The 22,038-nt window shown below is 40.2% G+C and overlaps 1 protein-coding gene across 3 annotated transcripts in view; it reads right to left on the reverse strand.

Annotated features, from left to right (window-relative positions):
- The window catches only part of NUP205 (nucleoporin 205), a 47,335-nt gene that overhangs the window by 2,689 nt on the left and 22,608 nt on the right, over positions 1–22,038 (reverse strand). For 2 of the 3 annotated variants that reach the window (XM_081800038.1, XM_081800039.1), the window contains 12 exons: positions 21,699–21,847; positions 20,275–20,466; positions 19,282–19,403; positions 17,349–17,487; positions 15,214–15,340; positions 10,523–10,599; positions 7,743–7,871; positions 7,398–7,524; positions 4,213–4,379; positions 2,545–2,668; positions 1,976–2,104; positions 1,566–1,639 (listed from right to left, as the gene is read on the reverse strand). In XM_081800038.1, the coding sequence (XP_081656164.1) occupies positions 1,566–1,639; positions 1,976–2,104; positions 2,545–2,668; positions 4,213–4,379; positions 7,398–7,524; positions 7,743–7,871; positions 10,523–10,599; positions 15,214–15,340; positions 17,349–17,487; positions 19,282–19,403; positions 20,275–20,466; positions 21,699–21,847 (1,556 nt within the window). Of the gene's footprint in view, positions 1–57; positions 281–1,565; positions 1,640–1,975; positions 2,105–2,544; positions 2,669–4,212; positions 4,380–7,397; positions 7,525–7,742; positions 7,872–10,522; positions 10,600–15,213; positions 15,341–17,348; positions 17,488–19,281; positions 19,404–20,274; positions 20,467–21,698; positions 21,848–22,038 lie in introns of all 3 variants that reach the window. The other variant, XR_014139113.1, reaches the window with a different exon arrangement.

The raw sequence follows: 22,038 nt of genomic DNA on the forward strand, positions 1-22,038 counted from the left end.
TTATTAAAATTACAGTCTCAAATATTTTTTTATTCTATGTCTTCCAATTTAAAATACCTTTGAATTTTTGTAATGTGGTCCTTTCTCATGTAGCAAAGTAACTAAACATTCACATTTCCATGCTAGAATTTATCGGTACAGAATTGTTTTTCCCTTTCCGGTCCGTATAAAAGTGTAAAATCTTAAATAGCAACAACTACGATGCTGCTGTTGATATATGGGCATATACACAAAAACATTTCCGAAGGGCAATACAAGAAGCTGTTAGGAGTGGGTGCCACTGGGGAAAAGAAACAAAGGGTAAGTTGGAAAGAAGCTTTTACTTTTATTTGATTTTTCAATTAAAAAAAAAAATATTTGCATGCATTTATTTTCAAAATATATAAGCAGAGGAAAGGAACCTGGTACACATTTTAGAATTCATGTAATTTAGAATTCATATGTAGTTTTGGATGGATTCTATTGGTATTATACTGAAACACTAAAATTAAGTGTAAAATTAGATGACTCTACCTGCCTTCAGTTTTGCAATAAAATCAAAGCACAGAGTGAGAAGATTATTTATTAATCCTGCATTTCTTCTAACTATAACAGAGTAATCTAATGAAACAGAAATAGTCATTAATTCAACACATATTTATCAAACATCTTCTGGAAGAACTATTCTTTGGCTAATTCTGCCCATGGCCTCACTAAATACTGGCTTCCCTAAACAAGCCTAGCCAAAACATGAATTACTATTATGAAGTCACTTAAAGGGCAGATGTAGTCAGGGCTAGGATGAGAGCACGCTATGTATGACGTCTGGTTAAGTATGGTCTGGAGGATGCTCTTTCCTGGATAAAGCCCAACCTTCACCATCAAGAAAGGCAGTGACCAAGAGGGATTAGGGAAGAGCAGAGGCTTTATCAAACCAGGGCTAGGGACACTCAGATGCCTAGCAGCAGATCTAGTTGTAATTCCATTTATCTAACATCACGTACCCTGCTAACTGCTTTGTTCCCAAGACTCCTATTAGGTTCATGTGAGGTTTTTACGTTAGTTGTTTTTGGAATGCTCTTCTTCCATTCCAATATTATTGGTCAAGAGGTTCTTAATACATAATACTGTATCATATCATAGTCTCCTACAATGGAATTTTTAATGGCTGCTCACAATCTCTCCATTAAATTATTTTCTAAAAAATTAAGTGCTAAGTGACACTTTGTGCCTAAGAAGTCCACAAAGTTAATCTAAAGAAATTGGGAGTTTCCGGATCACGATGCCTACTGATGACTGAACTCTCACTATGTCCCTTCCAGGCACTACTGCCCTAGAAGCCTCACATACGAGACCTCATTTCACTCTGAGAAGAAAACTTGAGCCTCAACTATCATTCCCACTTCTTCGGTGAGGAAACGGAGGATCGAAAGTAAGTTGTTCGAAGTCCCAGAGCTGTTAGGCGGCCAGGTCAGAATCAAAATCAGGTCTTTGCACACAATCCTGAAAATCATCATCATACTAACATACTAGGCTTTTCCTTTTTCCTTTCAAAAAAGAAAAAGAGTATGAGAAGAGACCCTAACCTGGTCTATGTCATGTTGGCTCACTCCAGTCAGTCCACTTCTAAAATCCAGGTTGGTTTCTGGAGTGAAGGAATCTGGCAACAAAAGACACAAACAAACCAGCTTTACAAGTACGTATCTATCATACGGTGGAAGAACCTGAAGACCAGGGGACTCTGGAGCTGGCCAGCCCTTAGCTGCAAGAAGCTGAAGAGCGGGGTCTAAGATGTTCTTATGCTCCACACAGTCTCCCATGAATAGAAGTAAACTACAAGAAACAGCTATGTCTACTAACTAAGTAGCTCTAGATTGCCCAATCCACTCTTAGTAACCCGGAAACACAAAAAATAAATAAAAGTGTAACTAGTTTTTCAAGGCACTGCAATCTGTAGGTATATGTATGGTTCGCTAATTTTCAGAATAAAGTTTACCTTGTAGTCTTCTGCTTTTAAATAAGGTTCTGGAGGCAAACAAGGAATCCTGAGAATCCGTGGGCGTGCAGTGTAGCAAGTAGTACTCCAGATGGCGCCAAAGAATAAATAGGCAGGTCTCTATGATAACTACAGAGAGCTCGGACTAAAGGAAAACAATCTCATCAAACCAGTTTCTGAGGAGGAAAACAAAGGAGAGACCGCACTACTTCGTGATGTACCCACGGCCTCGGTCTAATAGCGAGGGGAAAGGTTCCACTGAAGGTGTCCCCCCAGAAACCAGCAAGGTGTGTTGAGAGGAAGGAGGTGGGGACCGGGGGGTGCTATGTCCCTGCCTCCTGTCCAGACAGTGACTGTATACATTATCAGGATTACTAGCTAAATCTAAAAGAGAAGAAAAAAAATTTCAGTTTGGAAACAGATCAGGCATTTACTGGAAAAAAAATTATGTCCCTTTTCATACAGTTTTGATGCCCAAATAATGTGACAATCAATAAACAGTTCCTACATTTAAAGATTCTCTTAAAGGTCACCATTCAAGTTCCCACTGTGATTTCCATTAAGGATACAAGAACAAAGGGAAAGGAGTTTGGCTCGATTGTTGATCAACTTCACCAAACGCCGTCTTGCTAGAACATATTTCTGGGCAGTGGAGATTTTCTCAACACCAACAGGCATCACAGACTGGCACAACTGAGGACCAGAAACAAACACAGTATTAGCGATGACATAAACTCTAACAGAAACTTCATGAAAATCTACAGAGAGGGTCACTATGATAGGCACTGCGAAAAACATTCAAAGAAGTTTAAACATCCTTGCAGACAAGAGTTATTATCTAGTTAGGAAGCCGGTAACTAAAAAACTGAGAGCCAAAGTAGTCGAATTCACAAATGAAGATTCATCTGCTGCTTTCTGGAAAAGGTCTTATCTCTGAAACAGACGTTTCCAATCTGCTGAGGGGCCAACCAACCCTCAATTTCCTGTCAAACTAAAACAAAACACAACAGTAGGTTTTTCAAGCCGTAGGTTTAACAGTGCCATGGAGAATTTCTGTAACAGCCATCACGTATCTTCTGAAGAAAATGTAAAGCAGATTTCTACAGCAGAAACTAAAATAGGCTCATCAACCCAGAACTCCCTTCATCACACCTCTGCTCGGCATAAGCACAGTGGGCCAACTCAAAATTCAGCTGCTGGCTTTGGCAGAAGGCACCCTGAAGTGGGGCTGGGAGAGCACCACGTCCTTGACGGGAAGGCTGCATCCCTCTTGCAAGTACTGGTGTTGCCCATAAGCTACACATGAGGGGGAAGGGCTGCCAGAGGTAAACCGCCCAATCTCAGGGATTACCTGAACCCCATCAGTTACTCCTGTCTCGGGACTTGCTACCTGTGTGGCTTTGGGTAAGTTATCCAAACTTCCAGGGCCTCGATTTCCTCATCTGAGAAAACAGGCATAGCAACATCTGCCTAATGTACTGAGACAGAACTTGTAGCTCAGGGCCTGGCACATTGTCACCACCCACTACACGTTCCCTGTGATTACTAGAAGAGTGGCAAGAGGGAGCTTTGACTACTCTGAAGAGTGACATGGAGTTTTTCAGGACAGTTGGTGCAAACGAGGAATGGCAACATGTTCTACATTCGGGCCGCCCCAGGCCACCAGGAAGCTTCAGCATGGGCCAAGGGAGTCCTCGTGCCGTTCAGCTGTGCCAAACGGGAAAGGCAGCTACTGAGGAAGCAAGCCTAGCAACTCAGCATCGTTAGCTACAATAAACAGCAGCGAGTGATTCTGGGTCACTGAGAGCCATCCCATTTGTCTGAAAAATTCACCCAACAGATACTGAAGATGCTGAAGGCACAGAGACATCTTAACTTAAGGGATCACTTCTATTGAACTAGCCTCTGCAATTGAAACCCAAGTTTCTTAGCACAGATTTTAGAGTATAAATTACCAAAACCCTTCTTTGGAAGCCAGCTGCCATTCTACTGAAGGGCAGGCGGTGTTCCTGAACAGGTGCGACTTCCCTGTCTTCCATGCAAGAGTTCCCCTGCTTACCAGGTGTGCCGCTCCAGCGGGGGACTCTTCTTCAAGCCACACAGAGCAGTCATTTCAAGCCCTTTCATCTCACTGCATACATCAACTTTACTCACAAATCGGACACCAGTACTGTGACCCTTATTAGGAAAAGCAACGGCTTCTCAAATATCTCCACAGCTCATTATAAAATTCATACCTCTTTGATCTCATCTGGTGGAAGTTGCTCTACATTCTGTAGCTTGTTGACACTCCGTCGATGGCTGTCGTAATAGCTGAAGAAATCATTAGCACTCTGTTTCAACAGGTAGACAATGATGCCCAAACCAGGCAGGCGCCAATATGGAATCACTGGAGCTTGAGTATCTAACAGAGTTGATAATAAAAAACAATGTTCCACTTATAAGACCTGTTTTAAACGAGGGATGTCCAGGATTTGAAGGGCATGTAAACTATTATTAAAACCAACCCAAAACTACTTCTGAATACTTCTGACAGTTCAGAGGAGCAGAGAGGAGCTACTGTGATCAGTTATGTGCATAGAGCTAGAGCCCTAAAGAATAAGGAAATTTGGCTGGTGGACACTGGCAGAACTCCCTCTTTACTGGGGAAGACCTCTTTGAGAAATCTATCATGAACTTTTGCATCCAGCTCCCCCCCCGCCCCCCCACGGGTGTGCGTGTGCATGTGTGCATGCACGCACATGCACACACACACACACACGCCGTACACACAAGTCTGGAAGTTCCTGAGCCCAGGTGAAGAATTCCTGCCTCACCCTACAGCTCTAGTTATATGGATTCATTTCTGGTCTGCACCTTTCTGGTTGCTGAATTCCCAGCTCAAAGTCATTCTCCCAAAAGAAGGAGAACACTGAGACAGTCAAAAAATAGAATTAAATTTAAACTTCAACAACTCTCTTACCACCATTAGTCCATTTGGGTAGGAAAACATACTGATCTACCTTTTCCTCACCTAGCTTCTGATGAAGGTGCAAAGGAACCATGAGAAGTTGGGAAAGTCGTTCGTGAAGGGAAGAACTGGAAGGACTGGTGCAAATAGAGTAATTTCCTCTTACAACTGAGGAATTCCTTGAGAAATACCTTAGTAATTTCAAGTTCAATTTGGAGATAATCTTTGTTTAATGGCTCTAACTGCCAAGAATACCGCAGGAGAGATGTGCATTTGCTTCCTTCCCCACTATCTCCCTTAACTTTGCTTCAAAGTCAAATTTCACAGGTCTTCATGAGGAGAGACAGAGAGAGAACAGTTCCTTGTCAGTGGATGTTGCCACCAACCAGGACATCCTAGACTCATCTGAGTTGCCAGGTTTCCCCTCCCAGTCTTCAGTGAAGATGGGACAGTCTCTATGATACAGAGCCTTCTCCTAGTGAAATTAGGGACCCTGGTGCCCAGGCAACATTTAGATGATACCTACTCTGGTAGGAACACATCCAGAAAGAGAATGGTCTAGTGCTGAGAGGAGTACTCCAAAGCCTATCAGGAGTTCTCATATACTGATGTGCTCATATCTAGAAAATATTAAGGGTGGGCGCCTGGGTGGCTCAGTTGGTTAAGCGACTGCCTTCGGCTCAGGTCATGATCCTGGAGTCCGGGGATCGAGTCCCGCATCAGGCTCCCTGCTCAGCAGGGAGTCTGCTTCTCCCTCTGACCCTCCTCCCTCTCATGCTCTCTGTCTCTCATTGTCTCTCTCGCAAATAAATAAAATCTTAAAAAAAAAAAAAAGAAAAGAAAATATTAAGGTGTGCAGAAGCTACCAGACTTAGACGTCAGATGAGGATGGCTCACGACAAACCTGACTACAGAAACAGAGTCTGCAGGAGAGTGTGAGGTCGAGGCAGCAGAAGTGCTACAGGAGAGGGCCCTGAACCACAAGTAATAGCACATATACTAAACAGTAACAGTGAAGACCAGCAAGAATGAAAATAGTTACAGGTCACACTTAACCAGTGCTAAGTGCCAGACACCGTTCTAAAGCACTTCACATTGAGTAACACGTTTAATCCTTACAATAATTCACTGGAAAAGAGCTTGTTGTTACTCCCATTTTACAGCTGAGGAGGCTGAGGCACAAAGAGTAGTTTTTCTGAAGTCATATCAATAGTCGCTTACAGAACTGGGACTCGAATCTAGGCAGTTCATGATCAGTCTGTCTTCTTCACTGCTAGGTTAAACTCTCCCTCTACATCTGAATGTTCCTGAACCTACCACACACCTACCCACTCCTGTGTCTACAACTGGCAAAGATAAGTATGCTGATTAAATCTTTAAAAAGTCTGAGGAAAAATAAAGACCAATATATAAGGCTTCATAAAGTTCATCATCAAGTATTAAAGATCTAAGAATGACCTGGTATGTGAAAGACTGGCTCAAAGTGAGAAGAAACCAAATGAAATTTTAATAATTACTAGTGATACATTAGTAGCATATGATTAATGTTTTTGAAGAATAAATGACAAAACCACAATTTCATTTGAAAATCTTATGAACAGGTTAAATTTGTTTTAAAATGTTAGATTCAAGGTAGAAGAATGGGGCCCCCTTGGACACTTTATAATGAAGTTACACAAACAGAAACAAATAGTTCTCAGCACCATTTACATGCGACAGTGGTTATATGCTGTTAAGCTAATATATTTTTCATAATATCATTCTATTAAATATTTTATGTAATTAAGTAATTTTCAGGGAAAATAAGATCTTGAAGAAGATGAAAATGTGACAAAATGATTTTCAGAAACCTCACACAAAAAGCTTCTGGAAATCAGCAGCAGTGCATTCCATTACCAAGCACCACTAAGATCACAATGGGCTTTGTCTTCTGAGTGTCCCACAGGATAAGAGCTTTAATCAACCCATAGCCCTCATATTCCAGACCTCACCTACTATGTCCTTAGGAAGTCATAGACTATGTCAGCCTACTTAGCATCTACATTTTACTTTGCTGTGGCATAGAAATTTGGAGCTATACTACAAGACCCAATTTAGACACTACATTCAGCTTAACATGATTTCACACATTAACCATCTGTTATATTTGTACATTTTTCACCCAGCTAGCTTACTCACCAATCTTAGAGCCTTTCTTTGGGGTCTCCAATACTATTCAAAACCATACTCTCCCCGCAAAGCTCTTCTAAATGTATCCTCAGAATATCCTGAAGTTCTCTGTCCTCTCAAGCTCTCTAGCCTATCCACGGGACTGACAACAGTACCTCCTTACCCATCCTTCCTAAAGTCATTTACAAATTTTCCCACTAATTACACATAAAGAAAAAAACTGCGTCTCTCTGGAGCCAACTAGAGCTTGTCTTAATCACAGCAGCTTAATCCTCAAATACAGAAAGAAAGGAGCAGCCTCACCTTGCCGGGGTCCATCTCTATTAATGGTTTCTGACAGGCTAGGGGTAAAGAGACACACAGCATGCTGAAATGTGGGGGAGCTCTGTAACATGAGTGACTGGCAATATTCCATGACATTGGCACAGATCTACAATGGAAGAATAACAGTAACAAAAATATCAGTTCCCCAAATGCCCAAATGTCACAGAATTCCAGATTTGAAGAACAAAGTTACTGATCAATTTGTAAAATTACAACAAAGTTATAAATCAAATTGCAAAATCACTCCCATCTGTTATTTTAATCACATCCTTCCAAAAACACACAAATGTTCAAGAACAGATACACAATGCCCACTCCTCTTACCTGCTGCATGGCCAGTTCGAGTTCATCTTTTTTGCTCACTCTATCTCCCTCCACATTATCATCTTGAAATTTAAACTGACGCAGTCTGTCAGAGCCCCCAAAGCGGCTTAGTAGTCCTAAACACTGACGCTGAGAAAGAGAAAGATACTTTGTTCATATCTAATTGGTATGTCTAAAATTAGTGACCTCTCTTTGAGGGATATAAAAAAGAAAAACTCATTGGGGAGTGGAATCACTCTTTAAAGAGTCTGATTTCTTACTTCCAACTGAAACAAATGAAGTTAGCCCTATTAAAATTCACCTTTTTGCAAATGTCATTTGCTTGGCAGTCAACTCACTAAAAGAACACCATATTTGTTTTTAGCGATTAATCCCCATTACATTGTAAGCATTAGCCAAAGAATATTCTGTATCACACCAAGTAATTCCTTGGTAGATACCCATTAAATAAACACAAGTTGATAAACAATGAGAAGCAAAATGGAATGGCAAATAGACAACACTTTGTCACAAGCACATCCATGATAATTTTGTCTAATGGCTCAAACTTAAAGGCTGTTTCTCCTAGGGCCACTTCTGGGGACTCCATAAAAGGGGGTGGGAACACACAAAATGAAAATGTCATCTGCTTGAAATGTTGGTACTTTTCACCTGACATTACAATTTTTCCTAAGGTTCTTGGAAGGAAAGGACGAGCTTTTCACAACTGGCAATATATCTAGTGGTTGAAATTAGAGATGTGGGTTCCACTAGGAGGTACCTGACCTCTTGCTTTGTAACCTACAACAGGTTACTTAACCTCCACAAGCCTCAAGGCTCACATTCCTAGGATGCAAATAGCGATTCCTATTCTACAGGATTGTGGTCAGGATTATTTGAGACAATGAATGAATCATTTACATTTGTATACAGTGCCCTGAACATAATAAGTGGACAATAAACATGTATTTTAAAAACTGGTATCGGGGCGCCTGGGTGGCTCAGTCGTTAAGCGCCTGCCTTCGGCTCAGGTCATGATCCCAGGGTCCTGGGATCGAGCCCCGCATCGGGCTCCCTGCTCAGCGGGAAGCCTGCTTCTCCCTCTCCCACTCCCCCTGCTTGTATTCCCTCTCTCGCTGTGTCTCTCTCTGTCAAATAAATAAAATCTTAAAAAAAAAAAAAAAAAAAACTGGTATCTCACACACACACCTACGTACACATACAGACATACACAGGTATAATATGTAATAACTTATGTAAACTGATGTTAGTTTACATAGTAAGATTGGATAAGGCAAAACATATTAAAAAGACAATATAAACTTAGTTTGCCAAAATAGTTACATCTATTTTTTAAAATATTACCTGTGTGCTACCCTTACAGACAAAACAGATGCACTACCACATTTCTAGAAGTCACCTACAGAAGATCCTTCAAAAATATCTTTTTCTCCCTACCAACGAAAAAAATTAGAAGACAAAAAAAGAGAGAGGGAAATAAAGGCAGAGCATTTGGGTTTTACTGGTGAGAGGGCAACCCCTTCCGGAGTTGGATAAGGGCTCCACATGTTCTGTGTGTGCACCCTCGGATCCAGTGAGACCAGTTAGGTTTATCTAATCTATAGCTCAAAAATTTGTACACAAAAACACTGATAGCAGCAGTTTTCTTTTGGAAACCTGAAAAAACAGTTCACAAAAAGAGGACTGGTTAAGAAAATTACTGTATCAAAAACAATGAAACATAAATTTTAATATATAAATACAATTATTCCGAAGCCAATCAAAAGTGAAGCTGTTCAGATCAAAGCAGGCCAGGAGGCTCCCAGAAAGATTAATAAATATTTAGTTGACAAGCTATCTAATACGTTTGAATATATTAAGAGGAGATTACACAACTGGAAGAGAGCTTGGGAATAATTTAGAAGTAAGTACATAAAAACCAAGCAAATAGGGGCGCCTGAGCGGCTCAGCAGGTTAAGCGTCTGCCTTCAGCTCAGGTCATAATCCCAGGGTCCTGGGATCAAGCCCCACGTCGGGCTCCCTGGTCGGTGGGGAGCCTGCTTCTGCTGCTCCCCCTGCTTGTGCTTGCTTGCTCTCTCTCTCTCCCTCTGTGTCAAATAAAATAAAATAAAATCTTAAAAAAAAAAATTTTTTTTTTTTTTTAAAAGTCAAGCAAGTAAAAAAAAAAAAACCACCACTCACTTTAGGGAAAACATAATGTTGCACCTAGAAGTAACCTATCATCCATTCTTAATCATAAATGACACGTGATCTAACCAAAATTATGATATAATTATGTTGCGTTTCAGTGGGAAGGGAGGCAGTGTTGTGAGAAATGTCCATATTGTACGGTGGAAGAAAAGGAGAAAAGAGATCTAAGGTCTCATCCTCCTCAATGGAAAATCAACAGGTGATTCCTAAAATTTGAAAATAAGCATATGATTTAGATATACCAAAAAATCAATTAAAAACCATCAAGAGGGTTTGCCCAGGGGCGCCTGGGTGGCTCAGATGGTTAAGCGTCTGCCTTCGGCTCGGGTCATGATCTCCAGGTCCTAGGGTCGAGCCCCACGTTGGGCTCCCTGCTTAGCAGGGAGTCTGCTTCTCCCTCTTCCTCTGCCTCTCCCCACTGTTCCTGCTCTCTCTCTCAAATGAATAAATTAAAAAATTCTTAAAAAAAAAAAAAAAAAGAGGGTTTGCCCAAATCCAGGAAGCAGAACAGGGAGAATGGATAAGAGGACTGTTATATTTTGCTGTAAGTCTTATAGGAGCTACTCTTTAAAGAAATAAGAATCAGTTACCTGGAATCTTCCGATATGTCCCTGTAGCTCCATTAGAGATCCTTCATTTACATCAACATCAAGTTCATTTAATATACCTATAAAATTTGGAATGCTTTTAAATATAGTTTTATAATCAACAAAATAAAAACATTAAAAAACCAGGAAGAGTGGTTCTAGCATTTTATGTTCCTTATGTATAAGAACAGACACAGACTTGCCATGAAGGAGCTTTGGGAAATACAACTTCACAAAGATTGTAAGTTCACCACTTGTTCATTTATATGCAACCTAAATCTAGACTGAATTCATAATTTTAAAAGGTACTTTTTAAAGGTTTTGATATAAACCTACTTTTTATTTATAACCATAAAGTTAAAATTTTCTAAACTCAGTAAATTACTTTCTCATGAAAGAGTTTAGGATATAAAACACTTATAATGAAATACATTTCTTTTTTCATTTAACTCTCCTAGGTACTGTATATTTGCTTTTTTTTCTTTTCCCTCAAGCAAAGTACAGTTTGCACATACACAAAAAAGTTCCCATGCAACTTCTGTTTAGACTTAGTACAAAATTCTTAAATCACAGTGATCAACCTCTCAGAGTATCAGGGAAAAAAACCCTTTATTTCTATCAAGTCCTCCAAGCAAACCCACTGGTTTCTTCTTTGTTCCACGGCTGTCGTCATGCTGAGGATCCACCTGCACCTGTCCTAGTCACCCTGACTTTGTGTGCGCAATCCTTTCAATTCAGTCCTCACTTCCAAGCATGCACTCCAGAGCATGTAACCCAGAACCTTATCCTTTGCTCCTCATAATGACAAGACCTCCTCTTTCTAGATCTCTCAGCCCAGGACCTCACCCAAACCCACAGAAAATACCCCTATCCTTTGGTACCTGCTGGCTTGCTCTACCTCACCTGTGCCTCATCACTCTACCCCTTCCCCCTCTGCCTCTTCCGGGAGTCTGCTCCCAGAATCACCTTCTTTTCCAGCTTACCAAAATCTACCCTGCCACAGAGGATTTTTCCACACTTTTTGAAAATATGTTCAGGTCTCCCTTGTATTCCAAAACAAAACAAAAACAAGCAAAAATCTGGATAATATCAAATTCTTGAAATATTTTTTCCACATTCACTGCTTGCAATTTTAAGCCCTTCTTTCCCACCCTAGCCCTTGAAAGCTGGATCGTGTATCTAATACTATCATGGAATTCAGGCCTTTTCCTCTTTGTCCTCAAACCTCCTGATCTCTGCAACATGTATTGCTACGCCCCAGTTCTTTTCTTCCACCTGCTGCCTCTGTTTAAAAAGACTACTTGGGGCGCCTGGCTGGCTCAGTGAGTGAAGCGTGGAACTCTTGATCTCGGGGCTGAGTTCGAGCCCCGCACTAGGTATAGAGATTACTTAAAAATAAAATCTTTAAAAAAAAAAAAAAAGGCTACCAATTCTCAGTTTCTGTAAGACCCTTCTAAGTGTCAGTTGAGTCCTCTGTGTACCATTTGTATTGCTCTCAACTCCAAAACACTCTCCAGAATATTTTTGAGTCATGAAAAAAATTAACCTGCTGGTCGGTATTTGAGGAGGTAGGACATACCCAGTATAAGGCTAGGCAATAAAGGGGACACAGTTATAAATGGGCTTATAACTTAACGGGAGCATTTAAGATAAAAAAATATATACAGTAAAATTATGGAAGAATACAAAACAGTATGTCATCAAGGGCTAAACTGTGCAGAGTAGGGTTGATAGGAATTAAAACTGTTAAGAGTTTGTTTAAAAAAATTGGGGAGGGTATTCGGCATTATCTCCCCCCCAAAAATTTAAGTATATATATTTTCAGACCAAGCACTGTCAGGAATTTATCAAGCCTACCAGCTCAAATCTACAAAAACACTTATGTGTACACACACACACACACCGAGTTATTAAAAGCCACACTGTTGGAAATTTAAAAAAAGACTGGAAACAGTCAACATGTTACAGGGGTCTGGTTAAACAACAAAGATCTGGTTAACTCTCACAACTGGAAAATTATGCAGCCAATTTAAAAGAATGAGGTAGGAGCTCTATATGATGATGAGAAAAGATCTGGAAAAAAGAATTACAGAGCAGTGTGTATAGTATGATTTCATTTGTGTAGGGAGGGGACAATTTTACACCATATGCATAGAAATTTCTAGAAAAGTAAACTGATAACTAATTCCTTTTAGATAACAGGAACTGCTAGTCATGGTACTTTATACTCTGTTCTTCTATTTTGTTTGAATTTATCATGAGCATGTTAAAAAAACTGCTTTTCCGAATACAATCTTAATACATTGACAGGGTCAAATGATGCTATTAGCAAAATACAAAAATTTTAGGCATTTAAAAAAATTAATGACAGGAGACTTCATGAATAAAACCACCTTATGAGAGGATTTGATAAAAGGTAAATTCTCTTTATACCTAACTCAGCACTTCTAGGTGAAGATGGTAGAATGAAGTAGCATCATAGAATGTCCCTCCTGTTGGAACGCCTGGGTGGCTCAGTCGGTTAAGCCTCTGCCTTCGGCTCAGGTCATGATCCCAGGGTCCTGGGATCAAGTACCGCATCGGGCTCCCTGCTCAGTGGGGAGCCTGCTTCTCCCTCTCTCTCTACCCCTCCCCCCTGCTCTCTTGCTCTCAATAAATAAATAAATAAATAAATAAAGTGTCCCTCCTGTCATCAACCTACAGAATGAATGAAATTCACCAAAAGGGTGTGGGGGTGGGGAGACTTATGCCACAAATACTGAAAAATGGTGATGGCAAAGGACAAAAAAAACAGAGAAAATTCTGGTGAAGCAAGCAGCATGATTCAGCTCATGACCCTTATTCCACTCCTCAGATGCAGTGTGAAGGAAAGAAGATAGACCAAAAACTCTTGCAAATTCTCATGGAGACTCTTCAATTTGCAGAGAAGCCTTTTAGAGTAATTAGGTAAGGCCTAGAGAAATCAAGGGAAAAGCGTTAGGAGAACCACTACAAAGCACCGTGGGACCTTAGTAGAGGCAAGAAGGACGGCCTGACTGGTATCATCCAAAAACACGGGATGAGCTGGGGAAATGAGCATAACAAGCCTCCAGGACTGAGACACGCCACGACTGGGTGGAGTGGAAGCTGCGCTCTCCTCAGAATAAGCACGGGCTCCCAGTGCTTGCACGGGCACTGCCCTCCGCCCTACCAAACACTCTTCTCCCAATACAAAGGGCTCAAGCACTGATACCCCCTAGAGAGGAAAACATATCAGGGTTGGGGGGTGGAATCATGGGCTGGCCTCAGACTTGGTAGCAACATAAAAATGGAGGTAGCAGAGTCTACGAGTTAACTGCACAGGCTCAGAAGCCATACTGGCTGGGAAACCACACCACCAGTATTATATATGTGACTCTGGACAAGGCAAGCTCTCTGTGCCTCAGTTTCCTCATTTGTAAAATGTGGAAAATAATAGTTCTACCTCGTAAGACTGTTGTGAGGAATAAATAAATATACTAAGTGTTTAAAATAAGTACTTGGCACATTATGCTTAATAAATATGAGCTATTATCATGAGCTACAAGGTCTGAGGGAAATAAAATCATAATCAGCTATGCCATCATTCAAGAACAGAGGCAACCTTTAGACGTTGATAAACATTAGAGAATTCAGGGACTATAATATACTTCCTTTTTTATTATGTTATATTAATCACCATACATTACATCACATAATATACTTTTCTTGGGGGAGGGGACCTCAATACAGATTAAAAATACCAAGAGATAGGGGTGCCTGGGTGGCTCAGTTGGTTAAGTGTCCAACTCCGAGTCTTGACATCTAGCCCGGCACCGGCTCCGTGCTCAGTGCAGAGTCTGCTTGTCCCTTTTCCTCTCCCTTTGCCCTCCCCCTGCTCACAAGCGCTCTTTTCTTGCTCTCTCTCTCTTAAATAAATAAATAAAATCTTAAAAAAAAAAAAATAATAATAATAGCTCTTATGCTCCCGTAGTAAAGAAACATTTGTCTGGAATTCAGCAATGTCTTCAATTTCTCTTCAATTAATTCTTTAATCTGTTAAGTTCCTGTAAAATTAGGGGCACCTGGGTGGCTCAGTCGTTAAGCGTCTGCCTTCGGCTCAGGTCATGATCCCAGGGTCCTGGGATCGAGCCCCGCATCGGGCTCCCTGCTCCGCGGGAGGCCTACTTCTCCCTCTCCCTCTCCCCCTGCTTGTGTTCCCTCTCTCGCTGTGTCTCTCTGTGTCAAATAAATAAATAAAAAATCTTTAAAAAAAAAAAAGTTCATGTAAAATTAAATAATTTTCTAAAACTGCACATAAAAGGTAATCTTGTTCTCTTAAATCACCTCAGTATGTCTCCGTCTCCATCTCTCCTGTATATGCATATACAGAAAACAACGTTTGAGAAGCTACTCACCAAATGTTAACATGTGGTGATTGACTAAAAAAAGCACTTGGTAATTTCTAGGTAGTGAGGTTCTGAGTATTAATTATTTTCTTGAACTCTTTGAATTTTTTTGTATGATCATATATCATTCTTATACATATAAACTTACTAATTTTAAAAAAGCAGTTAACTCTTAGTACCAATTTCAAATAAGTCCTATGTACTGCAAAGCCATAAAAGCCTCATTCTATTAAGTGTACGTCAGTCTGTAAAGAATTATTCAAAGTCCATCCAACCTAATCAACTCACCAGGAAGTGCGGCTTTACTGATAATTCCTGTCAGCAGAGCCAGTTCCTGCAAAGACCCAGCACTCACATCCTGACAGCGCAGGATTGCTTGTATGGTATCAGAATGTGAAATGAGAAACTGCAACACCTGAGCCAAGGAAAAGGAGGGGAAACGGAAAAAAGGGAAGTCAAGATTAGCAAATTTTTTCTACATCTGTAATTCATCTTTTTAATAACGCTGAAGCACCAAGTTCAATGTAATGAATCATAGTGAATGTACGTAAGCAACTGTCTTTTACATTTATAGTTTATTTCTTCAAGAAGCAAATATTTACCTGAAATTCATAAGAAAGCCAAAGATAAAGATGATTTCAACTTTTAGAAATTACTGTATTTAAAGGCTAGAGTAGAAAAGTATAACTTACAACTACTAAATGAAAACTATTACTTAACCCTTATTTAATTTCTTTTTGTCCAAATGGACCTAGAACAGGAGTAGGCATAAAAATGATTCACTGAGGGCGCCTGGGTGGCTCAGTTGGTTAAGCGACTGCCTTCGGCTCAGGTCATGATCCTGGAGTCCCGGGATCGAGTCCCACATCGGGCTCCCTGCTCGGCGGGGGGTCTGCTTCTCCCTCTAACCCTCCCCCCTCTTGTGTACTCTCTCTCTCTCTCATTCTCTCTGTCGCAAATAAATAAATAAAATCTTTAAAAAAAAAAAATTAAAAAAAAAAAAATGATTCACTGAATTTAAGTTGCTCTATGAAAATGTGACTAGCCTGACATGGGGACAATCACATTAAAGCTCTTGTTAAATTCTCCTTTTGATATAATACGAATGAGATAAAAATCCTGACCTCCAAACTCTGCCCTTCCACCGTGGCATTTTCTACTGTACTTTCATGGAGGAATCCAATTACTTACACATATGATGTCTCCTCAACTAGATCATAAATGCCTTGAAGGCTGAAACTACGCCAAACAGGCCAAACATCTGAATCACTCAAGAACTGTGCCCCCTTTTATTTTTTATTCAGATTCCTGGCCTTAACCCATAATTACTGGACGTAGAACTCTGTTATCTTTTTTTTAAGTAGACTCCATGCTGGGCCCCAACGTGGGGCTCGAACTCACGACACTGAGATCAAGATCTGAGCTGAGATCAAGAGTTGGACGCTTAACCGACTGAGCCACCTGGGCGCCCCTCAGTAATCTATATTTTTGAAACAAGCTCCTTGGGGGATTCTGCCACAGCCAGTACAAGAGTGGCATTAGAGAATCTTACATCATCACAAAGTCCCACTTCTAATAAAAAAAAAAAATCTTAATCTCAATAAAGGAGAAGACAAGGAAAGTCTTTTGAGTTTTAAAGAACTGATTCAAAGGCCACATATGGAAGTGGCAGGATGTACTAATGCAGCATAAAACAAGGTGCCGTGTTAGAAAGAGCAGCATTCTACCTCAGTGACAAGCCTGAAGGCTGATGGCAGGGAAAGCACCTAAAATTACTATAAGGTATTAGGACACAGTTCCTGAGGGTGTCGTAATAATAGAGCAATACAATCAAAAACTGCAGAGTCATACTGATAAGTCTAATCAGTGAATGGCTAAATTATACACTGTATTATTAATTTAAAGAAACAAAGATTTTTTTTGAAGGTTTCATTGAAAAGGGATGAAAATAAAACTAATTTCTAGTGCCCAATGAAAAAAATTTTTATGTTAGAAAATGCACTTATCTCAATTACTTCATCCTCTAAATATCACAACCCAATGGGCCATTATCATCTATCTTTCATATTTTCTGCAAGGTCTAAAATACTGTACGGCCTCTCAATAAATCCCTAGTTAAATTACATTTTAGAAGCCAGTTTATTCCTATCACAATAACCGCTTCCTTTTACAGAAGAATAAACTTAGAGATCTTGCTTTCCATCTCACTATTCTGTTCTTCGCTGTGGGGTTTCATTCAAATAAGAGTCAAGAGCGGGCCAATGAAGTTCACAGCAAAGCACAAGGGGCTGGCCTTCGACGCCCAGGGCTGCCACAGAGAGTGTGACTAAGGTAAAGGCCCGGGCACTGTCGATGCCTCGGGTTTGTGCAATGATAAAAGGAGGACTCTGCGTGACGCCTTCTACACCAAGGGCTCTTCTCACCTGCCCCGCTGCCTGTAAGTGCTGGGCTGTGCTGGACGTGAGGATGACCTGGCACAAGCGGAGAGCTGGGAGCAGAATCTGCCGATAGCGGTCCACCGGGGCAGGGATGAACACTGGTGGGTCTCTCATGCCGAACATGCTTCATTCATTTCCACCCAACAAGGAGAGAGCGACAGTCCAAGAGTTAAGGGATGCTAACAGTTCCTGACCACCTCCATGTCAAACAATCACAGGTGCCTGATTAAGATGTGAAGCTACTAAGGAGAATTCTGCATCCCATACCAGCAGTAAAAACAGTTATTTCAGTTCTGAAAAATCTCGATAAAGAAAATCTGCATAATTTGAAGACAATGCCTGGAAGTTCCTCAACATATTTATTCTACTCTAAATGCTCCCGTGGGCCACAGAAACTATAAACAAGAAACAGATAAAAATGGAAGTTATTTTCTCCAAATTTTCCTCTCCTGTATGCAAAGCCAGAAATGAGTCTACGTTGCCCATTATATTAAAAAATCAAGATTTTAAAAAGTTAAAATGAGGCTGTAAGATCATTTCACTTTTAAGATTAGGTATTAATAAACCATCATTTATTGTAAATGTTTGTATTTAAATTTTTAGACAAAAGAAAATGGTTGCCTGTTGAAGAGAAGGGAATGGAAGCAAAATATGGAATAAGAGAAAGGCTTTGCACAGACAAGTGATTAAATGCCAAGAGCTGAGGAATGTAAATAACTCAATCCTTTTTACCTAAGGGGAAAATAATAACTCTCATGTTTAAAATTTTAGAAAGCAATATAAAAAAAACATTTCTTTTCTGGAGGTAAAATAGTTCTACAGTTAATCCTGAAACACTCAAATATTCAATTTGGCAATGGATCTTTTGAAGAAAATTAATAAAACTGACCTAAGTGTTATTTACTGCTAAGAGGGTATGCTAACAATGTTGCAGCCAGGTAGACAAAAATGAGGGGGAAAAAAACCCATATACAAACTGAACTGAGAAATCTGTTAAAAAGCTCGAAACTTAGGGGCGCCTGGGTGGCTCAGCCATTGGGCGTCTGCCTTCGGCTCAGGTCATGATCTCAGGGTCCTGGGATCGAGCCCCGCATCGGGCTCCCTGCTCTGCTGGGGGCCTGCTTCTCCCTCTCCCACTCCCCTTGCTTGTGTTCCCTCTCTCACTGTGTCTCTCTCTGTCAAATAAATAAAATCTTTAAAAAAAAAAAGCTCAAAACTTAAAAAATTGTTTGACTAAAAGATTTCAAATGTGCAAGCAGTTGATAAAATGCTACAAGGACAAAAATATAAAATACTATTCAAGTCATCAGGAATAGGAAATCCACAACAAATTATAATTTCACTACAATACTTTAAAGGATCACTATAACTAAAAATAAATATTCTTTTTTGTTTTTTTAAGATTTTGTTTATTTAGAGAAAGAGAGAGAGCGTGAGCAGGAGAGGGGTAGGGGGAGAGGGAGAGAGAGAATCTCAAGCAGACTCCGCGCTGAGCTCGGAGCCCGACATGGAGCTAGATCTCACGACCCTGAGATCATGACCCAAGCCAAAATCAAGAGTCAGACACTCAATCGACTGGGCCACCCAGGTGCCCGTAAAAATATATGTTCTGTTGAACAGAACACTAAAGTTGGGAAGAAAAACATTTACTAACAAAATGGCTCTATTTCCCTCTTACATTACTGCTCTAAAATGGAAAGCATTAGGTCCCTCCTCCTTTTACTCTTACTAGCAACTTCCACTTATTAGTAAATGGCAGGGACGTAGGACCCAAAAAGAGTCATCAGGATGAAAGAATACTGCTCAAACAGAATGACAAAGCAATGGCAAAATTATGTTTGGAATATCTTTTTCCCTCACTGACCCTTTACAGTGAAGAATTAGTAAGGAAACAACACCAATGTATATGGACACTTACCCCTGTGGGTCCATCTCTGGGCGCATGTCATAGACCTGGCATTGTGCCAGTCTCACTATCACCCCAGACCTCAGCAGCTCTAACGCACCCTGCTGTATCTTAGCCACTCTTGTAAGAAATGCCTAAGAAGTTACAAAGGGAAAAGCATCAGTACAGAAATCATATTCAAGGGCCTGAGATACAAATGAGACTCTGTCACAGCACATTTGTGATCTTTAATCATAGCGAAGAGAAATTCTGAGCTAGCTGTGCAGGGGCACACACTACGGTTCTCAGAGGATTCTATGAGGACTGAACGGCACCGTGTATCTCAATCGCATCCAGTGCCTCGGCATGAAGGAAGTGTTCAACTCAACTGTAGTTTCTCTGATCATCATGTGGGCGTATGGAGGGCAGGGAAGATTGTTTTGCACACAACTGTATTTCTAGTACCCAGTGCCACACCTGGCATGTAGTAGGTATTTAATAAATACTTATTGAATCAACAAAGGAGGGGAAAGAACTTTAGTAAGGAATCTAAGACTTCAGTGCTCCTGTTATTGTGACACTGTAGTATTTTCAACCAGGAGGAAACAGAAAACAAATTTGGAGGAAAGGAAATAATGGGTTATATACTGTACTGAAAATCCTGTGTTAAACTAGAACAAGTACATCTACACTAGAATGTTCACCAGGCAACTAACAGAGTCTGAATTTTATTGTGAAGAGACAATTTTGCTCATTGCTCTCCTCAGAGGACTGAATGTCCTATCATTCGCCATCAGCAGCAGCCTGAGTGAGCAGCAGTTCCATTACCCACCAACCCTCTCAGGATCACTTCAACTCAACTCTGGCATGCTAGGAAGATGCATTTCTAACATATGTTCCAAATTTCAAACTCCGTAAAAGATGGAAATATTCAAAATTGCGGCCACATTAATGTTCTTTAATATAGCTATAGCTCTAAGAGGAAGTGAGCTGTTGATCTAACTTCAAATGAATATAAAGCCTTACCATTTTGGATTCGTAAGTATAAAGGGCTTTTAAAAGGGGAGGTTGTGGAGTTAGTAAGCTCTGCAAAGTATGGTCATCTTCTACCAAGCTGTCCACAAGCACCTTCAAATAGCCACTATTAGAAAGATACAAAAGCCACTGCTGCTGCTTATCTACGGAGACAATCCGATCAAGTAGAGCCAGGGCCAGCATCTGAGGGAAGAACAAATCACAGTCCGAAACACAGAAACGGCCACCAAAATCATTGACAGAAACTGCCTTTATGTGAAAATACTGAGAACTCTTCTTACCAGGGGGATGGTAGCTTAAAATAACATTTTCTTATTTTGGTTTGGTTTTGTTCTGTTTTTGAGAAACTGAAAGCTATGTATACGGAATCTCGATTTATCAATAAAAGGAGGAAAGGGACTTTTTAAAATAGCTTTTTTTCCTAATTGTGAAGTTTTACATGCTCATTACAGGAAACCTAGAAAACGTAGAAAAGCATATAGAAAATATGTGGTCTGATAAACACTCCATTAATCCATTTTGGTCTCTCTCCTCCCAGTCTTTTTTCAACGCATAAAAACACTTAAACTTTTTTCAACGTAACTGAGAACTTACTACACAGTTTATATTTCATCCTATTTCTTAAAATCTCGTTTCCCACGGTCTTCAAATACAACTGACCCTTGAACAACACGGGCTTTAGGAGCACAGTGGAAAAACCACGTGTAACTTTAGACTTCCCACAACTTTAATTACTAACAGCCTACTGTTGACCGGAAGCCTTGCTGGTAACGTAAATAGTAGATTAACATATATTTTCTACATCCCATGTACTATATACTGTATTCTCCCAATAAAGTAAGCTAGACAAAAGAAAATATTATTAAGAATATCATAAGAGAAAATACATTTACAGTGCTGTACTCTACTAGTCAAACAAATCCACGCAGTTCAAACCCATGTTGTTCCAGGATCACTTGTGTATGATTCAAACGCTATGAAATTCTCCACCAGCAGGAAGTTACCTTCTCACTGCGCTATCACCAGTCTGACACAGTATTTTAAAAAAACAGAAATGCAAATTCCCCTCCACAAAGCAGAGAAAGACATATTCAGTATAAAAGCTGTGCACCCAGCATTCTCTTAACCAAGATCTTCCTTAAGCAGCATTTCTACCAGTGTAGGGCCAACCTCACAGTCAGCACAAAGATTATTCTGAGGGAAGATTCTGAACAAACTGAGATTCTGAACGGAACTAAACAAAACATATGAATAAACGACAGAAATGCCAAATCACAGCAAGTAAGAAAATTCACTAAAATATATTACAGAAAACAATTCTCAATATGCAACATGCATTTGAAAGTTGATGCAGTTTATACCTTAATGAGCCAAAATATTTATTCAATTATTCTACTAAATAGGAGTTACTGTACCCTTCCAATCTCATGACCATCACAGGCATCTCGACAGACCACTTCCATGAGGGCAGCACCGTAGCTCTCAATGATGGCTATGTTTTCTCGCTGTAATTTACTAAATACATCTTCAGGGGCTGTCAGCCTTTCCCACATGGTTTTCTTGGCTAAAAGGGTTATAAAAGAAAATATTTAAAACACTCCAATAAAAAATAATTTGGTAACGAGTAATTACACCTCATACACACAAGAAAAAAATCCCTCCGTTACTGCATGTACCCAAAGGCCCACGAACCAATGGGTCCAGGTAGGTGAACTTCAGGGACCCAGTGCACACGTTCCACGTATGTACACTAAG

The sequence above is a fragment of the Leptonychotes weddellii genome, chromosome 12, assembly GCF_054177405.1.
Source record: "Leptonychotes weddellii isolate Sample4059 chromosome 12, ASM5417740v2, whole genome shotgun sequence".
Lineage (NCBI taxonomy): Eukaryota > Metazoa > Chordata > Mammalia > Carnivora > Phocidae > Leptonychotes > Leptonychotes weddellii.